Genomic DNA, 22,622 nt, shown 5'->3' with positions numbered 1-22,622 from the left:
TGAGTATACATCAGACCTGACAGGCACCGTAGATGGCTTGATGAAGAGAAAGTAGGTGTTTGTGGGGGACTACAGGTTAAAAGTCAATTCCATAATATAGAGGCAGTAGGTGTGGTTTACCATATCTTTATCATTTCTCTAGGTCAAGGTCAAAACTCTTCCAGAGTCGGAGCAAGCAACTAGAATCAAGTGAGCATTCTGATTCAGAGGACGAACTTCCACCCACTCCCTCTGAAAAACACCTTTGGCCAGCAGTAAATAAAATGACTAAAATGGCTAATTGCTTCGACTTGCGCAATGTTTTGCCTATTGCGGTAATTGACAGATGAACAGAGACCTGTGATTGGTTCCTGGCCCTGTCTGTTTGAACGTATGCCTAATATCCTATTTGTAATCTTGACAAACAATATGACATGTTTAACTTATTTATAAAGCTGGGGTAAGGGTAATGAGCGCAAATATGATTTAACGCAAACGTGTTTGGCTGTTAATTGTCTTTTTTAGAAGTTGCCATTTATTTGCTTTGATATTTGTTTTGTGGCTGACTTTTAAAATAGCCTCTTATAAAATATGGTGACCTCTGAGGAACTGGCTCTGTGATGACTATAAATAAGAAAAGATGTGTCCAGATTAGTGAAGGGATGACATAACCACCCCAAACAATATTTTGAAGTTTACGGTAACCTACATTTATTAAGCAGTTACAGTAGGGTCACATGCGCTCACATTTCAGAGAAAATTCACCTTAATAAATTCCATTTACTTTCAGATAAACATATGTTACTATGCCTGAGGTTCTCCTTAGGAAACAACAACAAACCGCGAATATCCTGCACCCTTGGATGTATGTATTTATGTTTCGTTGGCATGGACGCTCTTCTTCGCCCTCCATTGTCTACCACGCAAAGGCAGACGATGTGCAGCAGCGCCCTCTGCGGTCACAGTTTCTGATGGGTCACAGCTTTCGCTACAACACCTGTTCTCCCAGTGCTCTGTGAGCGTTCTCAGCTTCTGTAAATGCAATGATTGATTTCTAAATGGCCTAGCTAATGTAAACATGTTAGTTAGTTGCTTAGTATCTTGTTTTTTTGTCAGAAAGTTAATATTTGAACATTTTACTTTGAAGTGTTTTATTTTTTTTTACCTCCCTTATTCATTTTTTTTTGGTGGGGGTTTCCATCATGAAGACCGGTTAGGGACAACTACAGGGAGGGAAAGGCGGAAACAACAAATGGAACTACTGGTTTCAGAGTAGCGGCGGAATATTTTAGCAGTAGGACCACAGGCAACTAACGTTAGCTAGTTGTTCTCATGTTACCATAGCCAAACATCTTTTTCATATCTGACTGTTTGCTAATTTCATCCAGAGGTTGAGGCTTTCGTTGCAAAGATGGGAGTACCGAAATTTTACCGATGGATTCCTGAGCGCTATCCTTGTCTCAGTGAAGTTGTCAAGGAACATCAGGTAGGAAACTAACGTCAAGGAAAATATCGTAAACGCAGCATTAGCTTAGCGAGCTAATTGCAACGCAAGCGGGCCGTGGAACTTTTAATTCCACGTAGCTAGCTAAGTTAGCTTACCAATGTTTTGCTCTTCGAGAGGCCAGAAGTCGTGCAATTAACTTCTGACTCCATTATTTATTTAACGACACACACAACATGACGTGACGTTATTTACCAAATTCCAACACTAACGTTAACTCACTTGTTTTTTTGCTTACACATGTTAACGCTTAACCGGTCAACGTGACTATAACTCAGCAACGTCACATATGATTCCACCGGGTAGTTTAGTTTTTTTGTTGGGCTAGAACATTCTCAAAAACAATAAACCCCTCACAGTCAGCTAGCTACCCAACTTTACGCTAACAAGAGATGGAGCGTTAAAGAGGCTGCAGCTAGTTACTGTTGTGAGCTAACGCTTGTTTACAGGCACTATGCTTTACAATGGCAGTGGAGTTGTTTAAAATGTAAAAGGAAGTGGTCAGCCTGTAGCTAGTTAGTTGATGAGTTAACCTTACATTACTTAGCTATATAGGCTACTTCAGCGGCACAGGAGTTGACTTTAGTGACCCAGTTCCCCGTGTAGTGGGGCAGATAGTATTTCAGTGCTTAAGCAGTTTCATCAACTGGACGTTGCTCTTATTGCGTAAGCCAGCTTTGATGTTTGCGCGAAGACATTAAAAAGGACATTTTATGGCAACAGGTTTAAATTTCATATGGAAAATATGTTTTATTCCGTTGTCTAATACTTGGTGTCACTCAACAGTAACAGTTTAAAAAACATAAATTATATTTTTCACCTCTATTACTTTACCTAGATTTCAACTTGGATGTGAATGTCATGGGAGAGAGTTTGTTGGTTGTTTGTCTGTATCAGGCTGGATGAGCCCACTAGAATGCTTTTGGTGACTGACATGAGTTGACACTTTCACTTATGGCTCTTTCAAAATGGGAAGGAGACCCCCTTGCAGACTAGGGCTGCACAGTACAAGGAAAATATCTAATTGCTATTATTTTGACTCATATTGCAAAATGATTCACGATATTGGAGGGAATGAGCATGTTCTCATAATTACTCTCATTTTCATTGACTACTATTAAATCTTAAAGGAGGATCTGCAACAAACAAATACAGAATACTTCATTCAGAATGGTTTGACACAGATTTTGCCTTTAACAAATATTGCCCCCTTCTGTGATTTGGATATTGCACCAGTCCATATTGCGATTAACTGTGCAGCCCTTTTGCAGACACACCACTGTATGTTTAAACAAAATGAGCTGCAATGTTTAAGTTGCTGAGAGATGTGTTCCAACAGCTTTTACAAATTGGTCACTTTACAGAAATACATTTTGACAATTTATTTAAGGTAGTCATTGCATTTGTGTCTGTTTCTATCTCTCTTCAGATCCCAGAATTTGACAATCTGTATCTGGACATGAATGGGATTATCCATCAGTGTTCCCACCCAAATGACGAGGATGTCCACTTTCGCATTTCCGAGGAAAAGATCTTTGCTGACATCTTCCATTACCTGGAGGTGCTCTTCAGGATCATCAAGCCTCGCAAAGTCTTCTTCATGGCGGTGGATGGAGTGGCACCGAGGGCAAAGATGAACCAGCAGAGAGGGCGGAGATTCAGGTAGACATGGATTTAGGACAAATGAAACATGGAGAAATTCTTAATTCTGTTTGTGTATTGGGTGACATTAAACTTTATAGAAAGATTTTTATCCCATTTTAAAATATATCAACTTGTAGCCCTCACACCGAAGCTTCTCTTTTTAATCTCAAAGAAAATTGAACAGGATTATTAAACATAACATGATTAGTGGTGAAGTACCTTTTTTAGTGGTGACTGAATGTAAATGCAAAAAATGTTTGCAAGAGGAGTGCTTGGGCCTTTTTTTTTTTTTCTTTTGAAGAAATGGAATGTTATGAAAATGTCTGCACCATCATGTTAAATCTCAACTGTAAAAAATGGCACATTCTCATTTTCACATTTTGGTTATCTGATAAATATGACAATTATATTTGCATATTTATTTATTTATACAATGTCTTTTATAATTCTGTGGTTCAGCGGTGATGTCTGTGGTGCTGGCTAATAAGGCAGAATGAGCCCTAAACAAACTAGAACTCAAACTCAACATTTGCTTTGGTAAACATTGAAGAAACCAGACTACAGACAGGATAACAGCTTGAGACTGTGAGTTTGGCCAGCTCTTTTTTATATGTGTGTGTGTGTGTGTGTGTGGGTGTCTGTGTGTCTAGGTCCGCCAAAGAAGCAGAGGACAAGATAAAAAAAGCTCTGGAAAAAGGAGAGGTGCTTCCCACAGAGGCTCGCTTTGACTCCAACTGTATTACTCCTGGTAGGAATGCTCTCAAGCTTTACACAAAATGAACATCACACACTAGATTTGATGAAAGGAGTTTTGGGAGAGCATGTAAAGATACCTGTTCATTCCAGGAAAGGGAAAACATTTTTTCTAACCTACAGTAATAGAATACATTTTTGAAGTCTAGAAAAGTGATCATGTTGAATTTCTAAATTATTTTGTAATCATTATGACTTTCTTCTCCATCTGTGTGACACTTCAGCGAGTCATTACCAGGTTGGAACCAGTCATTTGCTGGTTCCATATAGGACAACTTGTTGTTCCAGCAACACATCAGTCAGTCCTACCAACTGTCAGAGTTCTGCTTAACTCAAGCTTTGCATTTTGTGCTCTTGTGTTCTGGGGGTGGTTGCATACCTAACCTTTTGGTAGGGTTCATATGAACTCTGGTGCATGAATCACAATTTTTTTTTTAGCTTAGAATTGATATCACAATTCTCTGCCACGATTTTTTTTCTCACAAAGTGTAATGTTTATTGCACGTATGAACAATTACAAAACAAAACAAATTGGTACCTATAGCGCATTGCCACAAGCCTGTAAACAGAGAGGCTTTAATGAAGAGAAGGGAGAGCATTGCAGCACTGGGGACCGCTTTAAAACCTATTTTATAGAGTCTGTTTAAAACTCACAGAAGAAAGTAGTTTGTCACGCAGACGGCTCAATACTATCTGCTGATTGTGACTTGTCAAGAAAAAGATCCTTATAAGCAGATTATACATTTATAAAAAAAAAAACTTCCTTAACCCTTGGTAACATACTGCCTGTGCATTACTACCTTAGTGCAGGGATTTACCCCAGAGGAAAATCCAGGTTGTGTTATGCTTGTGTCCTACCCTTGCATTTGTACAGTTCCTCATTTAAAAGTGACTGGAAAGTAGCAGCCACACTACAGTCCATGCCATTTTATTATCTTACATACAAATGAGTTTTACGCAGTGAGCTATATAGATTGTACATTTTAAGAGAAAAAGAGCACTGCTATTAGATCGGTGTTCTGAATTGGCACATATCCAGAATCCATATCCGGAGAGGAAAACGTTTGATCAGTGCATCGAGACCCTTCTTTTCCAGCAGTCTTGGTCCAGTTGTTAAGTCCATACTACAGTTTGATTGACAGTTTTCAAATCGGCCAATACATCAAGACATGTATACTATTCTAACGTATCAGATGTAACTGTGTCTGTTAAATTGGCAGCGACTCCTTTTAACTTTTAGCCTTCTTCCAGGCACTGACTTCATGGCAAGACTCCAGGAGCAGCTCAAGTATTTTGTCCACAACAAGCTCTCCACTGACAAGCTATGGCAGAATGTCAACGTCTACCTGTCTGGCCATGAGGTGTGTAAACCGCTGTATTAAAGAAAAAAAATGTCCACTGCAGTTTCAGTGGCACGAACATCTGCAACAATGTTTTTGTCCAGTTACTGTAATTCTGTTACAGCGACAATATCGCTTGTACTGAGCTTGCATTTCTCTTCATCACAGACTCCAGGGGAGGGAGAACACAAGATCATGGAGTTTATTCGCTCAGAGAACTCCAAGCCGAGTCACGACCCCAACACCCGACACTGCTTATATGGCCTGGATGCTGACCTGGTAGGGTTTATGTTTCCCTGAGATCAGGATGTACATTAGTGCTCCCACTCTCTTTGGATGCTCACACTGTCCTGATCTGTGTTGTAGATCATGTTGGGTTTGACCAGCCATGAGCCAAATTTCTCCCTGCTCAGAGAAGAGGTCCGCTTTGGAGGAAAGAAAAACCAGAAAAGGTTCTCTTCCTTCTCTTTTTTTTTTTTTTGAACAATTGTTTTATTTAATTTAGTTTTCCCTAGTTTTATTTACACATAAGTCCTGTCATACTCTGTTCTACTAGTTTCATTTTCTTCTCTGATCCCTTTTCTTTTCTTCTAGGATATCGGCTCCAGAGGAAACAACTTTTCACTTGCTTCACTTGTCTCTGATGAGGGAGTACATAGACTATGAGTTCTCTGGGCTCAGGGTGAGAGAGAGACATACACGCACACACATACACACTATCACTCTATCTAATGAAGTGAGATAAATCTGTATGTAGGCGTGTGTGTCTGTGTTTGGGGGTGTGGTTGGTGGGAAGGTAACCTTGCATGTCACGCGCAGCTGCCACATGCAGGCCACTTTAAACCAGCCTTTAGCTCTTTTCCTGCTTCCAATGTTAGCCACATGATTACTGGATATACCAAACTAACTTCTTGTCTCTTTTTCTGAAGCACAAGCGGATAGCTTAAAGGAACATTGCGGGGAAAAAAAGCCCTATGCTTTTTAGTGTCTATTTTTTCGCTAAGAGGATACTCAATAAAAAGCCATTTGCCAACAGTATATAGTATTATGTTGCTGTGAGAAAAGGCCCATTTTCAACGGGCACTGGACTAGTTAGTATAATCATCAAAAATCCCAGGCTAATTACGGAAACAAATATATGATCTCCATGATTTTTTTGTTTTTACAGACTCAGATTGGTTCGGATTATGACTTGGAGCGAATAATAGACGACTGGATTCTAATGGGTTTTCTAGTGGGAAACGATTTCATCCCTCACCTTCCTAATCTGCACATCAGTCACGATGCTCTGCCGTTGCTGTACAAGACGTACATCAGTGCTCTGCCCACCATGGGGGGTGAGAGAGACACACACACACACACATACACACACACACACACACACACACATACAAATAAACATAACAGTACTACTGTACTTATTTTAAATTAGTTAAATGGTTGTGTGTAAAGCAAGATGCTGAGTTTCTCATGGTCTTGATATGATATTTCAGAAGTGGGTAGTTAGTTTCAAGTGTTTGTAATGTCATACACACAAAAACTGAATTCTGTTTTCTGACTCAGGTTATCTGAATGAGAATGGCCATCTAAATCTCAGAAACTTTGAGAAATACATTGAGAAGCTTGCTGAGGTGAGTCAACACTGATTCAGTACTTATTATGATACTTAGTACTAACCAACATGGAATATTTAGTATTAAGTAATATATACTTATGTATGTATGTATGTATGTATGTATATGTGTACAGTATATACAATAATATATAATACTGCAGGTTCATATTTTTGAGGCGGGGGAATGATAGTGACGATATTTTCTACTCTTACAGTATAGTTGGACATCACGATTGCACTGAAGTCCTAGGGGATTGTAATGAAGACGTAAATCTCATTCTTTACAAAATGTGATTTTAAAGAGCAGGTGTTAGTGCATGTGCAACGCGTACTGGAAAAAAATCTCTGCAGTAGTCTGCAGAGAAGTTTGTCACAAAGTTAGTGTAAAATTAAATTAAGTCGATTTCTTAATGACCTATCACATGATAGGCATACTGTATGTTCATGGCATATATTCAAGAAACTACCATAACTGATGTTTAAGTCTGTTCTCTTCCCCTCTCCTTTCTTTCCTCTAGTTTGACCGGGAACATTTCAGTGAGATATTTGTGGACTTGAAGTGGGTTTGAGAGTAAAGTTGGAAACAAGTATCTGAATGAGGCGGCCGGATTGGCAGCAGAAAGGGAAGCTGCCAGTAAAGAAACCAACAAGATTGAGGTCTGCTGTTATCACACACACACACACACACACACACACACACACACACACACACACACACACACACACACACACACACACACACACACAACACACACACAACACACACACACACACACACACACACCACACACACACACACACACACACACACACACACACACACACACGGGTATGCATTCATTCAGCCATTGTTTTCATGTACAGTTTCAGTCAGTATCCTTGTAGGTAATAACTTGTGTCTGTGTGTGTAGGATTCTACCTCATCAGAAAGAGTGATTGGAGAAGGAAAAGGAGGAGTAGGTGATGATGAGGAAGAGGAGGAGGATATGTTTGAAACTGAGTTCAGACAATACAAGCGCACCTACTATATGACCAAGATGGGTGTAGATGTGGTGTCTGAGTGAGTGTATAGACGCATACACACAAACATACATTGCATAGAAGAATATGACTTACTACAGGAGATATCAAAATGACATCTAGGGCTTACAGATTATGGACAAAGCTTAAGAATATGCAAGAGAAGTCTACAAATTCTCGCATCACAACACCACCTTAGGGGTACCTGCATGTCCAAACATAACACACCATTTGTCACCCACCACACTGGCCATTAAGTTGATGACAAACTATTTAACACATTTGGTTCTGGTGGTCTCTACTGAGTCACAGTAAACCAGTCCTTTTTTAACAATATTAAGTGCTAAGACAAAGACAACAAGGGACAAAATAGTTCACACAATACCTGATTTTTATACATCAGAAAGTATTTCAAGTGGGTGGTGTGACACTGTTATATTAAAGATTTCAGTTTTTAATCTTGGTAACATACTTTTTGGCAGGTGCTTTTTTAGTTTCCTAACCTTCAGCAGGCCAGGAAAAGAGTACATGAGTAATGATTGGACATGTAAGGTCAAACATGTATGTGTCTGTAAACATTCTGTAGCGCTTTACAGTAGTTGATGCCCATACATCAACTTGTAATTTGCAAGTGACCCTAAATATGTCTTTATTCTCTCATTTACAGTGACTTTCTAGCCAAGCAGGCCAAGTGTTATGTGGAAGGTATACAGTGGATTCTCCACTACTATTACCACGGCGTTCAGTCCTGGAGCTGGTGAGAACTTTATTTTAATCTGTCTTACTCTCCACTCTTTGTTCTTTTTCATTTCAGCACTCTTAAGTTTGCTCTATTATCAAATCCTTCTTTAAATAATGTATGTATGCCTCTCTAGGTACTACCCCTACCACTACGCTCCCTTCCTGTCTGACATCAGGAACTTATCAGAGTTAAAGTTGACCTTTGACCTGGGGAAACCCTTCATGCCCTTCCAGCAACTGTTGGCAGTCCTGCCTGCTGCCAGCAAGGAGCTGCTGCCTGAGAGTTACAGGGTATTTTTGGGGATTTCAGTTAAATTAAATAAATTCATTACATTTAAGTAGCGCTTTATCATAGAAACTCAAATTTCTTTGTGGTGCGGGACGACTACTCTCACCAATGTGTAGCATCCACCTGGGTGATGCACGGCAGCCTTACAACACCAGATGCTCACCACACATCAGATTGGTAAATTGGGAGGGGAACATGTATTTAGTGGTTGGGAAAACCCACACACATACAGGGTGAACATGCAAACAGAAAGGCCTGTGACAACCAGGGTTCAAACCTGGTACCTTCTTGCTGTGAGGCCACAGTGCTAACCATTGGGCCACCATATTGCAAGCACTTAAAAGTACACATATTGCAAATGTGTCTGCACGTGGAACAGTATTTAAATAGAAACAAATATTGGTGTTTATGCAACATCCAACCATGAAATTATAAAAGATGAGAATTTATTGCTTTTGATGTTTCAGCACCTGATGACCAGTGAAAATTCGCCCATAATTGAGTACTACCCTGTTGACTTTAAAACGGACCTCAATGGCAAACAGCAGGAATGGGAGGCTGTGGTTCTTATTCCCTTCATAGATGAGGTACACACACACACACACACACACCACACACACACACACACACACACACACACACACACACACACACACACAGAGAAGAAAACATACTGCCACAGTTGTGTTAAAGCAGCCATACTCATATGTATGCTGTTTGTTTATTGAACAGAGGTGCTTACTAGCAGCCATGGAGCCCTATAATCACAAGATGACCAAAGAAGAGAAGGCCAGGAATCGTCACACAGAGTGTGCAGTCTACTCATATGACTCTGAAATAAACTTCATGTACATCTCCACCCTGCCTCAGCTGTTCCCCGACATCGTCCACTGCCATGTCAGGTAGGTACACACTTACATGAATTTAAGTAGTCTGTCAAATTATTTTAAATACCATATTATAATTTCATGATGTCTTCTAGACCAAGGACATACAAGATCAGATGGAGAAAGTATAAAATTACATTATATACACATATTGTATATAGTGTTTATATTTGAGTGCATTTATGCAGATTATTATGAAATAGAACGATTACATGGACATGTTTTCACTCTGATCTTTAATGAATGTGAAAGTAGTGATGGAAGTACACTTCTATTCATATAGTATAAAGATGTTACAATTTCTGATGATTTAAAAAAGCTGCATTAAACATATACAAACTCAGCTGACAAAGTATAAAGAGGGAAAGCTAGTAAAGGATTGCTTTGAATTTTTGCTGCATGGAGTTGGTCATGGTTTTACTGTCACATTGCAGGTACAGTGAAGAGCTTTATTTGGGCATGCTTTCACACACAAACGCAACCGAAGAGAACCAACTCAGCCTGTATACTCACTTCATTCAGCTTATGTTTACTGCACGTGAACTGTAATGTGTGTGTTTGTTATAGGAAAGCAGACATCCCTATGGATGCCTGGCATGTACAATTGGACCACGTCAGCAGACGTCTCGATCGCTCATCTCTGTACTTCTGTGGCTTCCCTACACTGCAACACATCAAACACAAGGTATGTGGGTGTGAGTGTGTGCATATACAGTATATTCATGTTGCATGGCTGGGTTACATTTAAAAGCTCTAAGCCCCAACACAGGGTCTGATGTGGAGTATCTTAGTAATAGCTTGGGTTTATCTATTGTACACTACTTTGAAGTAGAATAATTTAAAATCGTCAGTCATTCCTCTTCTCTCTGTCTTATATCTGCCTCTTTCTCTCCTGTTTGTGGGCTCACCCATTTCTAGTTCTTTAAGAAGAAGAGTGGAGTGGTTGTGTTCCAGCAGAGCAGCAGAGGGGAGAACATGATGCTGGAGATCCTCCCGAGCCAGGACGCAGACGCAGTGAGCTTATCTCATTTATAAAAATATAAAAACTTGCTGAAGATATTTTAAGCAGACTTAATTAATTGAAGAGTTTCTCAAAATGTGTCTTTATAAAAATGTCTATTTTCAGGTAAAAAGTATATCAAAGTGTATATCTTTATCAGTCTAAATCTTCTTGAATGATTATTATTGGTACACGTTTATTACATCATTATTGCAACACAAATGTTTACTCGCCATCTCCATCTGACACTGCAATGATGTAAGCTTCCTCTAGATGGTGCTCAAGAAAAGTCACAGAAGTCAGAGTCAAAGATTATTTGACTAGTTCTTATTACTTGAGTCTCCAATGTGCAACTGTATTATGTAGGAAACCATAGAGACAGGAATTGGGTGCCTTATTAACACACAAACTCAAATTGTGAGCAGAATGTCTTATGTAAATAATGTTTAATACTTCTTACTAGTTACTGAATTTTGAATGAAATGTCTACATCAATAATTCAGAATTTTACAACTGCTTTGGAAAAAAAAAAAAACATGCTCTGGTTTGTTCTTGTCTACTAATCCTTCTCTCTGTTGCACACTGTGTATATCACATTTACCGTATCCCTCTTGTATTTTTTCCCTCTGCCTCATTAGGGATGTGATGATATTGCTGGACAAGTACTAGGGAAGCCGGTGTTCGTCAACTGGCCGCATCTAGAGGAAGCGCGCATCATTGCAGTGTCTGATGGCGATGTCAAGTAAGAATTAATATCCGGCCAATAAGCAGAAATTATCTGTTGAATGTGTCTAATGGAAGTTTGTTGTTGATTATCGCATGATTGTCTCAATCTGGAAAGATTCAACCTATGTATTAAAAATCAATGTATTATGTAAAAAGACGTTATTGCCATGTTGTTAGCATTTCTGTTGTTTTATGTTAGATGTTTCAGTCAAGAGTTGAAATGAAAAGATTGTTGATGGAAAAGACGCACCCCCATGATAACTCTGGATGCTGAAAAAGAGATTCTTTTACATTTTTCCACTGGGGGATGCCAAATTCTACACAAAATGGCTTTATAATATCAGATGGTGAAACCTCACCCACGATCATCAAATGTAACATGCATATCTGTTTGGCTTAAGCTACAGTCTTTATATTGGTGAGTCAGCTATTAGAAGTGAAACCTTTCCCTCTGTTTCGCAGGTTTTGTCTAGAGGAACCACCAGGTGTCCAAAGAGTGTATGACAGGCCCTCCACTCCTCCCCCCACCAAAGTCACCTGCCTGTCTGACAAGGAGCAGAAGGACTGGGTGAAGGATGTCCAGGGACTCACTGAACAGTAAGGCGCAATGAACAACAAAATTATATACTTTGATTTCTGAGTTCATTGTGAAACAAAGCTGTTTTAAAACATTTTCATAGTAAAATTGTTTAAACATGTTCCTGCCTTTCTCTTGTCTTAGTGGCTGAGATACCTTTTATATACGTTGTAATTGCACACTAGAAGGTTTTAAGTTTCTTGGTAATGTATTAAACCCAACAACAACATAATTGATGAATACAGATGATAAATGTCTTTTCTTTTTTTCGTAGTTTCTTGAAGAGGAAAGGCATCATAGTGAATGAGACGTCGATGGTTTTGTACGGCCAGTTGCTGACAGGAAGGAAATATGTCCCCAAAGCCAATGGGGTGGTGGAACTTGAGAAACAGTGGGCCAAGCAGGTCCTGCCTTTTGCCTACCAGACTGTTGTTAAGGTACATGCATACGCAAACAAGAAAGAAATACACAGATAAATGTTTTATGGAAACCTGTGACTAATTATGCTCCATGAATGGAGTGCCGTGGCTGAAGTTCAGTCTGGTCTGGGGTTCACGTTCCGTACGGACCTAAGTACAGAGTGTGGACTGGTAGCTTGGCTGGTGCTCATGGCATCTTATTATATATTTAAAAAATGCTTAGAACAAAAAATACGGTTACGGTTAGTGACTGATATTACTCCCTGTTTAAGTCCTTTGGTTCCATGAGGTTTTACTCCCTTAAGTACATACATGCTGTTACACACTTGGTTACAGTACTAGTCAGTCCTAGATTTTGTGCTAAGATGTGATGTTGCCCAGCAGGGCTGCGAAATGACAGATAAAACAGGCTGGGCTGAGGAGTGCCGACGGGCTCAGTCCATCTAAACTTTCAAATAAAGCTTACAAAAGACAAGTATATGTGTCTGTTAATGACTTGAGCAGTGCTTTGTGAAATGTGGCACACATACTCCAGGCTCAAGCACAAGATATTTTGTGTTTATTATACAGACATAGAGTAGAATGAAGGATTTTATTTCAGACCTTGTTATGGTAAGATGTTTTAATTGTATATTGTCATCACTGATACAGATGCACATTCACACTGACATCTTGGTAAATGATAATGCTGAAGACTCTTTCGCCACCTATGTCACTCACTCACTAACACACTCAACCATATTCCACGTTTCCCTTTGTCTTTTCAGAACATCAAGGCCTTTTACTCGTGTCTGACCAGCTTTAAGAGCTTAGACGAGCTCTTTCCTCCAGCAACCACTGTCTTCATGGTGGGGAACCCTTACTACGGTGCCATGGGTGAGGTACGTGATCTCTTTTCTGCTTCAGTCAGAGGATCACATCATTGTGGAAATAATGGACAGTCAAACACAGTAACAGTGTAAAAAAAAAAAAAAAAAAAAAAATAAGATGGATTTTGATCCATTAATGAATGGGTATGATTAACAAAATTCTATAATTGATACCAGACAGCTAAATTAATCTATAAACAAGAAAAAAAAACGGTTTTCTTTTCGTACTTTCCTATATCAAATTGAATGCAATTTCAAGTGAATGCATGCAATTGTTCTTGGTTATTGTGTATCATTTTTTGGAAAGCAACATATTGGCTTGTTTGCTTATTGAAATGATAATCACCGTCACTTTTATTACTTGCTTAACAGGTGCAAGACTCCAGTGATGTCATTCAAGACGGCCGGGTACGAGTGGTCTTCAATGTGCCGCAGGAACCACAGCTGGAGCCCTTAATCCAGAATCAGCATGTAAGAGACACACACAGACTTGGGAAGTTGTTTAAGTAAGAAATGGTGTTAATCCTGAGAATATTTTCCATGCACACCCATTTGAGCCTCACGTATGTATTGTGTGCCTGCACGTCTTTGTATTTTGTAGAAGTACTGTGTGAAGTACAGTCCTGGGTACGTCCTGGCATCTCGTCTCGGCATCACCAGCTACCTTGTCTCCCGCTTCTCAGGAAGCATCTTCATTGGTAGAGGCTCTAAGAGGAAGTGAGTGGTTAAAGCTAACATTTACCATATTCATTTACTTACTATTCTGACATTTAAATCTTTTTTTTAAATATGTAAAATGTGAAGAATTTGCACTTTTAAGGGTTAGGGGTAGTGAATGAAATCTTAGCGGGCCATTGGAGATTTCTACCTTCACACTCGCAGGCAGAAACCTTGTGTGCTTATATTTTTAAACTGATTAGTGTGCCTATTTTGGCATGGCTGTTCTGCATTTACTTTGCATTAAAGCAACACTAGAGAACTTTTGGTAACTTAAAATAATATTTCCAAAATTGTTTCAGTGGTTCATTAACTTGTAACAGGGTGAACACGGGCTCTACCGGCTATTACCGTACTAAGCAAGTTTGCCAGATCGGGTAGCGGATCTGTAGTTCCAATGAGACATAATGGGACAATTCCGCTTCCAACCTGTAGGGGGACTGAAGCGGGAAAAGTTACATAGTGTTTTAAAAGGTTTTGTTTGTTTCACTGATCAGAACTTCATTTTTCCCAACTGTCTTTCCCTGCACCATTGTTTCTTTCTGCATTGTTTGCAGTCCCTGTGGAGAGCAAAAAGCTAACGTTGGCCTGAACCTCAAGTTCAACAAGAAGAATGAGGAGGTTCCTGGATACACCAAGAGAACTGAAAAGGAGTGGCTCTACTCTGCTGCTGTGGAGGAACTACTGGCCGAATACCTGGACAGGTAAAAAATAAATAAAAACTGTGAGAACACTTATTCATCTACCGTCAGGCTGCGGTTAACTGAGTCCTTAATTCTGTTTGAGTGTGATAGCAGCATGGATAGTTTAGTTGCATTGAAATGTGTTGAATTCTTGTTTTATCTTCATACACTCTGAAATAGTGTGTTTGAATACAATTGTTTGTTAAAATTTGTGCTTTTCCAGATTTTCTGAGGTGTTCAACTCAGTGTCAAGAAACGGTCACGATGATGTTTTCTATGAAGATGACATTTGGCCTGAAGAGGACCAGAACGGGTAAAACAGACACATACTGTACATAGATAGTATTAAATCTCTTGTGATTGGGGTACATAATGACAGTTCAGTCACAATGCAGTTTTCTGAGAAAAACCTACAAATTTATCAGCCCTGTCAGATAAAAATAAGAGAAGTCTCAGCCTCAATAAGTTCTAAAGTAGTTCCTTTGGATCTACCTCTAATGAGCTTTTTTTTTTTCTTCAGTAATCACAGTTCTAAGTTAATTGAATTTATGTTGTAGTTATTGGTGATATCTAATACTGATCCGAAACACACCCCACAGGGCGGAGAGGGTTGCTGAAATCACCTCATGGTTGAAAAGTCACCCAGTAAGCTCCATCGGCAGGACTTCCTGTGACCTACAGGTGCTGGACTCTGCCATCGTTGAGAGGATCGAGGAAGCAGTGGAGAAGGCCAAGGTAAGTGACGTAAACTGTCTCAAACTACAGGATACTTCCTCCCTTTACTTATGTGCTTTGCGACACAGGTTCTAAAGTATTTTTGAGTCCCCAGAACTATTTTAGAGGAACTGGTTTAGAATGTTCCTTCAGCTGATTGTTGTGCATGTTTCCTCCACGATCTAAATAACTGAAGATTAGGCAAATTAGTCCACCAATTTATAAAGCAACATGACGGGATGAGGGCGGCTGGTGGTCGCAGGCCGGGGTAAACACACTGTGCAGCCTGCAGTTCAGTGTGCCTGTCCATTTCATCTAAAAACACACAAACAAAATAGATTTTTGTTTCACTGTGCTTCAGATCATAAGCGCTAAAACAAGGTTTTGTTTCTGCCCAATCTGTCTCTCCTCTTATGTCTTTTCAAAAAAATGAAAATGGTCCTAAATCAAAATGAGAGTATTTTCTTGTTTTATGAATGAAGCTGTCGACAAAGTAAAGCTGCTGTGAGTTTGCATGTTTGACCAACCAGCAACGGTCAACCATGCAAACCCCTCAACGAGTTCCTCAGAAGGTTCCTAGTACCTGTGGACAAAAATAAACAGTTATCTATTGTAAGACGTTTTCTCTGTGTGAACTCAACTGTCTCTCAATTCACACATCTCTCTTCATTCTCTCTATCGCTGTGTCACTCCCACCTTCCTTCTCTTAGGTGAAGAAGAGCACCAAGAAAGTCCGTGTGACAGTCAAGCCTCATCTCCTCTTCAGGGTGAGTACATTTCGCTTCTTTTTTTGTCTATTGTGATCCTAAATTGGATGTCTTTTGGTTGTGGACTGTTGGTTGGAAATAAACCATTCATCTGAAGATGTTACTTTGAGCTTTAGGACATTGTGAAGGGCTAGATTTTGACATATTATTGACCAAACAATAAATCAGAAAAGATCATTAGCAGATTAATAATAATGATAATAATATTAAAATAATAATGAAAATAACTGCTAGTCGATCCCTATGTTCAGTACACGTTCACAAAGTATTGAACATGTGATATGAATATCTGTGTTTGTGTGTAGCCCTTGGAGCAGCAGCAGGGAGTGATTCCAGACCCGGATTCAGAGTATCGCCTGTTTGACAGAGTCATCAACACCAGGGAGGGCTTCACTGTCCCACTGGGACTCAGAGGAACTATCACCGGCATTAAAGGAGGTGAGGTCACAGTTTAATTTCTTTCATCCTGATTTCTCCATATTGTTTAAAATTCTACCAAAGCACCAGCACCATTGTAAGGGTATAATGCATGTCAATGATATAAAGCAGAAAATATAATTGTAACATATCATTCTCACAGTTTATATTGTGTCTATCTTCAGCGGATCGTGAGGCAGAGGTTCTCTATGAAGTGCTTTTTGATGAAGAATTTGCTGGAGGTCTCTGCATCAGGTAATCGCACAAAGTGAATCTGCAGTGACTACTTTGTAAACTGTAAAATATAATATTTATAATATAATATTTACAAGAAAGAACCTTCCACGCCACACCAGAAGGATGTTAAACTAGACATGTCTCCTTTGTCCTCAGGTGTACTTCACCTCGTTGTTACCGCCTCCCTCCCTGCGCTCTCATTAACTTGTCCCACGGAACACGAGTGGATCAAACCTCCCACAAACTCACCGCCATCGTCAAACCTCAGCCCACCACGGCCGCAAACTTCAACTCTCAGCGCGAGTTGTCCGGCCTGAATCACTCTCCACGTTCACCTTTTATACCCACACAGGTAAGGGTTTTCCTGATTGAAATTATAATAAACAGTAAAAATGTTTATAGTCAGACTTCTAGTTGGTGGGTAGTCTTCCGCTAACAGCTTTTTTTCAGTTTTCTGGTTGGCCAACGTCATCTTCATCTTTGAGCTACTGTGGTTATATCGCCGCCTGTTGACTAACATGTTTTTGACAGTGCTTCAATTGTGTTTAAGCGTTCTCATGTGGACGGAGAGTTTTCTAGACTGCATTGTTTTTTATTTTTATTTTAGAAGGAACAAATTCAAGAAACCCTTTTAAAAAAACAACAACAACTTACGTTTGTGTGGACTAGGCCTCGGATGGCTCACCAAAGCATTTCTTCTTCCCTTTCACGCAAACTCTTTCTTTCTCCATTCCACCTCTCCACCCCTGTAGCATAACAATAAGCATAGTATGGGGAAGGCAGCCTCCCAGGGCAACAGGAACTCTCCCTCAAAAGGTCCTATCCAGAAACAACAGTCCAAGGTAAGCGCAGAGTCACCTGTATGTTTAAACCCTTCTCACTTCTATTGACCCTTTTAAATATGTGACCTTGCAAATATGTGACAGTACAAATATATAATGTTGTCTCTGTTCTCCTCCCAGGAGTACAACAATGTGTGGCAGTCTCTGCAGAACTCTGGTCCTCCTCTCAACCCTCCTGCTCACTGGCACAATGTACGTCTGTGTGTGTGTGAAAGTGTGTGTTTGAGGGCTTTTTTTAAATATTAATAGTGACAAAAGACTAATATGGTGCAGGCCCTCTCCAGAAATTGTCATACACTGTACAGGTTATTTAAACTTTTAAACAGGCTTACATTTCTGCATCATTAAGAGCATTGTGTAACCATGGACTGTCGGCTTCATTGAGCCTGTCTCAGCTCCATCCACGCTCTACCTCTGCCAAATTTTCAGATTAGCCATTGTAAGGTAGTGACAAGATGGCAAATGTATGGAGCTTCTTCCAATTATTGTTAGTTTTAAAACCCACTCTTGACGATGCGATATGTTAAAGCAAAACCATGTGTGTTTCCAACTCTAGGAAGGACTTTCCCAACAGCGGAAGAACCAGCACTCCAACGAAGCTGTAAGTACACACATGCTCAGACCACACCTGCAGGCTCACAAAACTGACAGGCCACAAGCTGGAGAGCAGGATGAGGCTGACAATCCCCACATAACTCAGATTTAAGCAGTTTATTAACCAGAACTGCACATATGAAAGAATATATAAATGTGTGTTACAGCAGTAATAATATATAAAGAATGCTGTTGTACTAAAGTGATGTGTGTAAATTGTTTATGTATATTCATGTGTGTACAGTAAGCTGTATTGGTGTGTTTTTGGATGCAGACCTTTGCTTTAATGTATAAGTGTTATGTGATATTCATGTGTGTGGATATGTGGCTAGAATATTGATGGTTTGTGCATACGTTACAGGCCCCAGTTGGTGGCATCAGATTGTTGAAGAAAAATGAAGATGCCAATTCCCTTTTCCCCCCACAGAACACAGCCAATAAGGTACACACACTTTCAATCTCCTTTTTCCTATCAGATTTTTCTTCTGATCACTTTATGTGCATCTCCGAGTTGTAAGGGACAGTACAAGGGTCTAGGCAATGTCACCCAGTGGCTTGTTTTTAACCTCAATGGTCAGAATCGTTTGTCCACAGGGTACAGTTTGTGTCAACAAATGTCTCCCCACTTCCACGTCTCCACATATTTCTTTGACATAGGCTACAACTGAGTTTGAGGACCTGATCGCCAGTCTCAAGATCTCCACGGGTAACCAGCAGACCCCGCCCCCTCCAGCTCCTCCGCAAGCACCCACCAGCCAGTCAGATGGGCCTTTGTCGCCGCAGTCCTTCGCCATGGTGAGTATCACGGATAAAGATTGCTTAAAATGACGGTCTAATAAGTAGTCTAAAAGTTTTTTTTTTCTTCTTTTTTTCCCCATTAAAAACAACAGACATTATGAAAACAAACTGGCATTTAGTTGGTTAAAATTCTGGAATAAATATTTGGCAGTGATGATCATCCACAAAATAATCTTCAGTCAAGCTTATATGTTTTACAATTTACAAATAAAAGTGAGCAGAATGTAAGGAAATGGTCCAGACAACAGTCAAGACTTCTGTTTTGTGATTTTGCAAAGTCACTGCAGCTGGGTAACACACTGCTAATCATATCAGCTGTAATTAAAATTGCAGATCTTGCAACTTGACTTTTGATATGAAAATTATAACAGTCTGTTAACTGAACATTGTGAATGTTTGTACTAATTGGCTGACCAATGTGTGTGAGTAAATCCAACTTTAATGACTTTGTTCAGGCCTCTCTATATATATATATATATATATATATATATATATATATATATATATTATATAAGGACAGGTCAAGATAATTTACCTTTTTTTTTTTTTCTTCTGTTTTTGCAGAAGGGAACCCTGATGCTGAAGGAGATGCTGAAGATTGACGGTGCTGGAACAGGAAGTCCCTCTTCTCAGGAGACAGATAACACCGGTGGCCAGCAGCAGAACAGGAGACGATCATCCAAGAAACTAGGTACGTACTACATCACAAGCAAATGTACTGCAACCAGATTTACATACCCAGGAAGAGGATGCTCACCCGTCTGTATACAACTAAAATCATGCCCCCCCCCCCCCCCCCCCACCCCCCATCCCATTTTTTTCTCTTTCCAGCAGCAAATATGAACGCCCCCCACGGTGATACAGCTGTAATGGCTTCTCCCGCATTGGCCGTATCTGCTAACCTCTCCAACGCCGGGCTGGCCAGTAAGGTGTCAGAGCTGACGCGTGTCTGTGTGGGGCTAGGAATGGCACCACCCGATTTCAGCTACATAGGCAACAGACAGGTAATGTTTGCAACACATATAGTTATTTACTTGCATAGTGTAGATGTATGCCAGATGGTTTTGCGTGCATGCCTTGTGTGAGTGTATGTGTTAAAATTGTCTCGTCTCCACAGGGTCGCACAGTAGTGTGTCAGGTGAAGCTGTCCAATGGGTTGATGGTTCACGGTCCCCAGTGCCAATCAGAAAATGATGCCAAGGAAAAAGCTGCCTTTTTTGCCCTCCAAAGACTGGTACAACACACACACAAATGAGTGTTTGTTTGTTAGAAAGTGTGATAATGTGTACTTGCAATGGGGGGTGTAGAATACGTCTTATTTTGAGCTATGGAAGTCAGAAATCATTTGCACTATTTGTTCCTTCTTTTGAGATATTTTTTATCTCAATCGGTTGGTGGCAAAAATGTGAAGATTTCTCTTTGAGAACATCCTAAAGACATTAAAAATAGCACTGATTTTAATTTTAATGTGTTTTTTGAAATCATTAAATTATGATTAGACCAGTCCCTGACTTAGAGGGCATCCAGACCAACCCTGTGTTAAAACAGCGGATGCCAACACACTGAATAGAGGTTTATGATACCTACCAGACACAACTCTAATTAAAATCCGGAAAGATGTTATGCCAGCAACTGTTTTATCTTTCCTCACAAGGACCGCAAGGTAAACAGTAGACACACTCTTCACGTTACAAAGTTACCCCGAGGAAAGAAAGCAAGACATATTAACAATTAAATAGGTTGACAAACACTTTGTGATCATTCTAGATAACATTTAGCTATCGCTAAAACCTGGTTTCCACAAAACACCTGGTAAAGTGATTACTCAGCTGTCCAATCTGTAAGGGAGTGTGAGTGCATAGGTAGGTACTATTGTACAGATCTACAATTAAAGCTTCCATGTTTCTTGCTCATCTGTAGAACTCAGTGGGATCTGGCTTCCCCCTCCCACCCCCTCTATACCCAGGAGTGGGGCAGATACGACCCCCACCATTAGGAGCCATGGGCCCTGTCTTCAGCCAGCAAGGTCAGTCTTCTCTTCTTACATTTTAGATATGACAGTGTGTGGTAGATGGTAGGGAGCTTTCTTTGGCTGTAGATGCAAGATTATTGTCAGCATTATCCTTCTTCTGTACAATTCCTTTGGCAATGCCAAAAAACAATGGCATTGCCAAAAGTCATAAGCGTATATCACAACAAAATCAGTCAATGTCTCACTTTGTCATTTGAGACTTTCCTGAGATAAGGAGCCCTATGAATAAATGAGTTTGCTCTTCTTCTCCAGGTGGTTTGTTGTTGCCTCACCAGGGTTTCGGTCCTGCCCCTCTATGGGGAATGCCGCTGCCGCCTCCGCACCATCAAAACCAGCCGTTCTACGGAGCAGCAGGAACCTTCCCTGGTGCCGCCCGGCCCCAGCCTGCAACAACAGTGCCCATCGGCTCACACAACCAATTTATTCCTTTACAGGTAGACTTACACATAAGAACTGAGCATTCAGATGTTGTTGTATTTCTATTTTGTGTTGTATTCCTTCTGTTAATATATATATTTTTTAATGCTACAATCATGGTAACCTACCTTTCCACTTGTCCTCTGACCTCAACAGGTGACTAAAAAGCGAGTCTCAGCCAACAAGAAGAACCAGGACACTCGGGAGTTTTACAGCGCCGCCCACGTTGTGACCAGAAACGAATCACAAAAAGCCCACAACCAGCACAGCCAATCTCTGGCTCAGGGTGAACCCCAGGGCGGTAGAGTTGACCAGCCGCACCCCTATGCCGCCAACATCAACCCCTCCTCGTCCAGTCCTGGTCAAGTAGACGGTGTCTCCAAGACGAATGCAGTCCTGCACACACCCCCTCGACAAAACGTCCCAGCCACAGGCCACACCCCGGCTCCTCCGGCAAGAGGAAGCACAGAAAGCTGGCTGTCAACTTGAGGCAGCTAAAGTTTCTGAGTGATGAGCGTGTGTGTGTGTGTGTGTGTGTGTGTGTGTGTGTGTGTGTGTGTGTGTGTGTGTGTGTGTGTGTGTGTGTGTGTGTGTGTGTGTGTGTGTGTGTGTGTGTGTGTGTGTGTGTGTGTGTGTGTGTGTGTGTGTGTGTGTGTGTGTGTGTGTGTGTGTGTGTGTGTGTGTGTGTGTGTGTGTGTGTGTGTGTGTGTGTGTGGTGTGTGTGTGTGTGTGTGTGTGTGTGTGTGTGTGTGGTGTGTGTCTGTGTGTCTGTGTGGTGTGTGTCTGTGTGTCTGTGTGTCTGTGTGTGTCTGTGTCTGTGTCTGTGTCTGTGTCTGTGTGTGTCTGTGTCTGTGTGTGTCTGTGTGTGTGGTGTGTGTGTGTCTGTGTGGTCTGTGTGCGAGAGAGAGCGCGTGAGCGCAAGGAGAGAGAGGTGTGTTTGGTGTTTTAAAGCTGCTGTTTTAAAGCCTGACTCAGCATCTCTGATCAAAACCTCATCAATGTGAAAGTTTCTTTTCACTCTTTGCACTTGAGCAAACTAAA

The 22,622-nt window shown here is 40.5% G+C and overlaps 1 protein-coding gene and 1 long non-coding RNA gene across 2 annotated transcripts; one reads left to right on the top strand and one right to left on the bottom strand.

The window, feature by feature from the left end:
- The first annotated feature begins 1,256 nt into the window (after positions 1 to 1,256).
- LOC116698863 (5'-3' exoribonuclease 1-like) lies at positions 1,257 to 22,107 on the top strand. The gene is given in 44 exon segments (XM_032531078.1): positions 1,257 to 1,465; positions 2,913 to 3,145; positions 3,778 to 3,875; positions 5,132 to 5,241; positions 5,389 to 5,499; positions 5,587 to 5,672; positions 5,815 to 5,902; positions 6,389 to 6,557; positions 6,784 to 6,851; positions 7,354 to 7,398; positions 7,400 to 7,492; positions 7,747 to 7,895; positions 8,523 to 8,612; positions 8,731 to 8,887; positions 9,353 to 9,472; positions 9,618 to 9,787; positions 10,340 to 10,457; positions 10,691 to 10,786; positions 11,411 to 11,514; positions 11,961 to 12,095; positions 12,350 to 12,512; positions 13,262 to 13,375; positions 13,736 to 13,834; positions 13,965 to 14,080; positions 14,638 to 14,784; positions 14,987 to 15,076; positions 15,363 to 15,498; positions 16,188 to 16,244; positions 16,550 to 16,682; positions 16,847 to 16,916; positions 17,055 to 17,250; positions 17,651 to 17,740; positions 17,861 to 17,932; positions 18,297 to 18,341; positions 18,696 to 18,776; positions 18,992 to 19,129; positions 19,697 to 19,823; positions 19,964 to 20,136; positions 20,250 to 20,366; positions 21,053 to 21,158; positions 21,417 to 21,598; positions 21,738 to 22,017; positions 22,020 to 22,064; positions 22,067 to 22,107. Coding segments are annotated over 44 exon segments (5,118 nt in total). The 5' UTR covers positions 1,257 to 1,390; the 3' UTR covers positions 22,093 to 22,107.
- On the bottom strand, positions 2,674 to 20,594 carry LOC116698865 (uncharacterized). Its single transcript, XR_004334319.1, has 5 exons — positions 20,585 to 20,594; positions 14,277 to 14,288; positions 11,284 to 11,288; positions 7,303 to 7,307; positions 2,674 to 2,735 (listed from the first exon to the last, which is right to left on the bottom strand). It is a non-coding gene; the product is annotated as an uncharacterized LOC116698865 (long non-coding RNA).
- Positions 22,108 to 22,622: the final 515 nt, after the last annotated feature.

This window comes from Etheostoma spectabile, chromosome 12 (assembly GCF_008692095.1).
Source record: "Etheostoma spectabile isolate EspeVRDwgs_2016 chromosome 12, UIUC_Espe_1.0, whole genome shotgun sequence".
NCBI classification, from domain to species: domain Eukaryota; kingdom Metazoa; phylum Chordata; class Actinopteri; order Perciformes; family Percidae; genus Etheostoma; species Etheostoma spectabile.
Note: the sequence above shows the minus strand (reverse complement) of the source record. Positions and strands in the feature narration are given on the sequence as shown.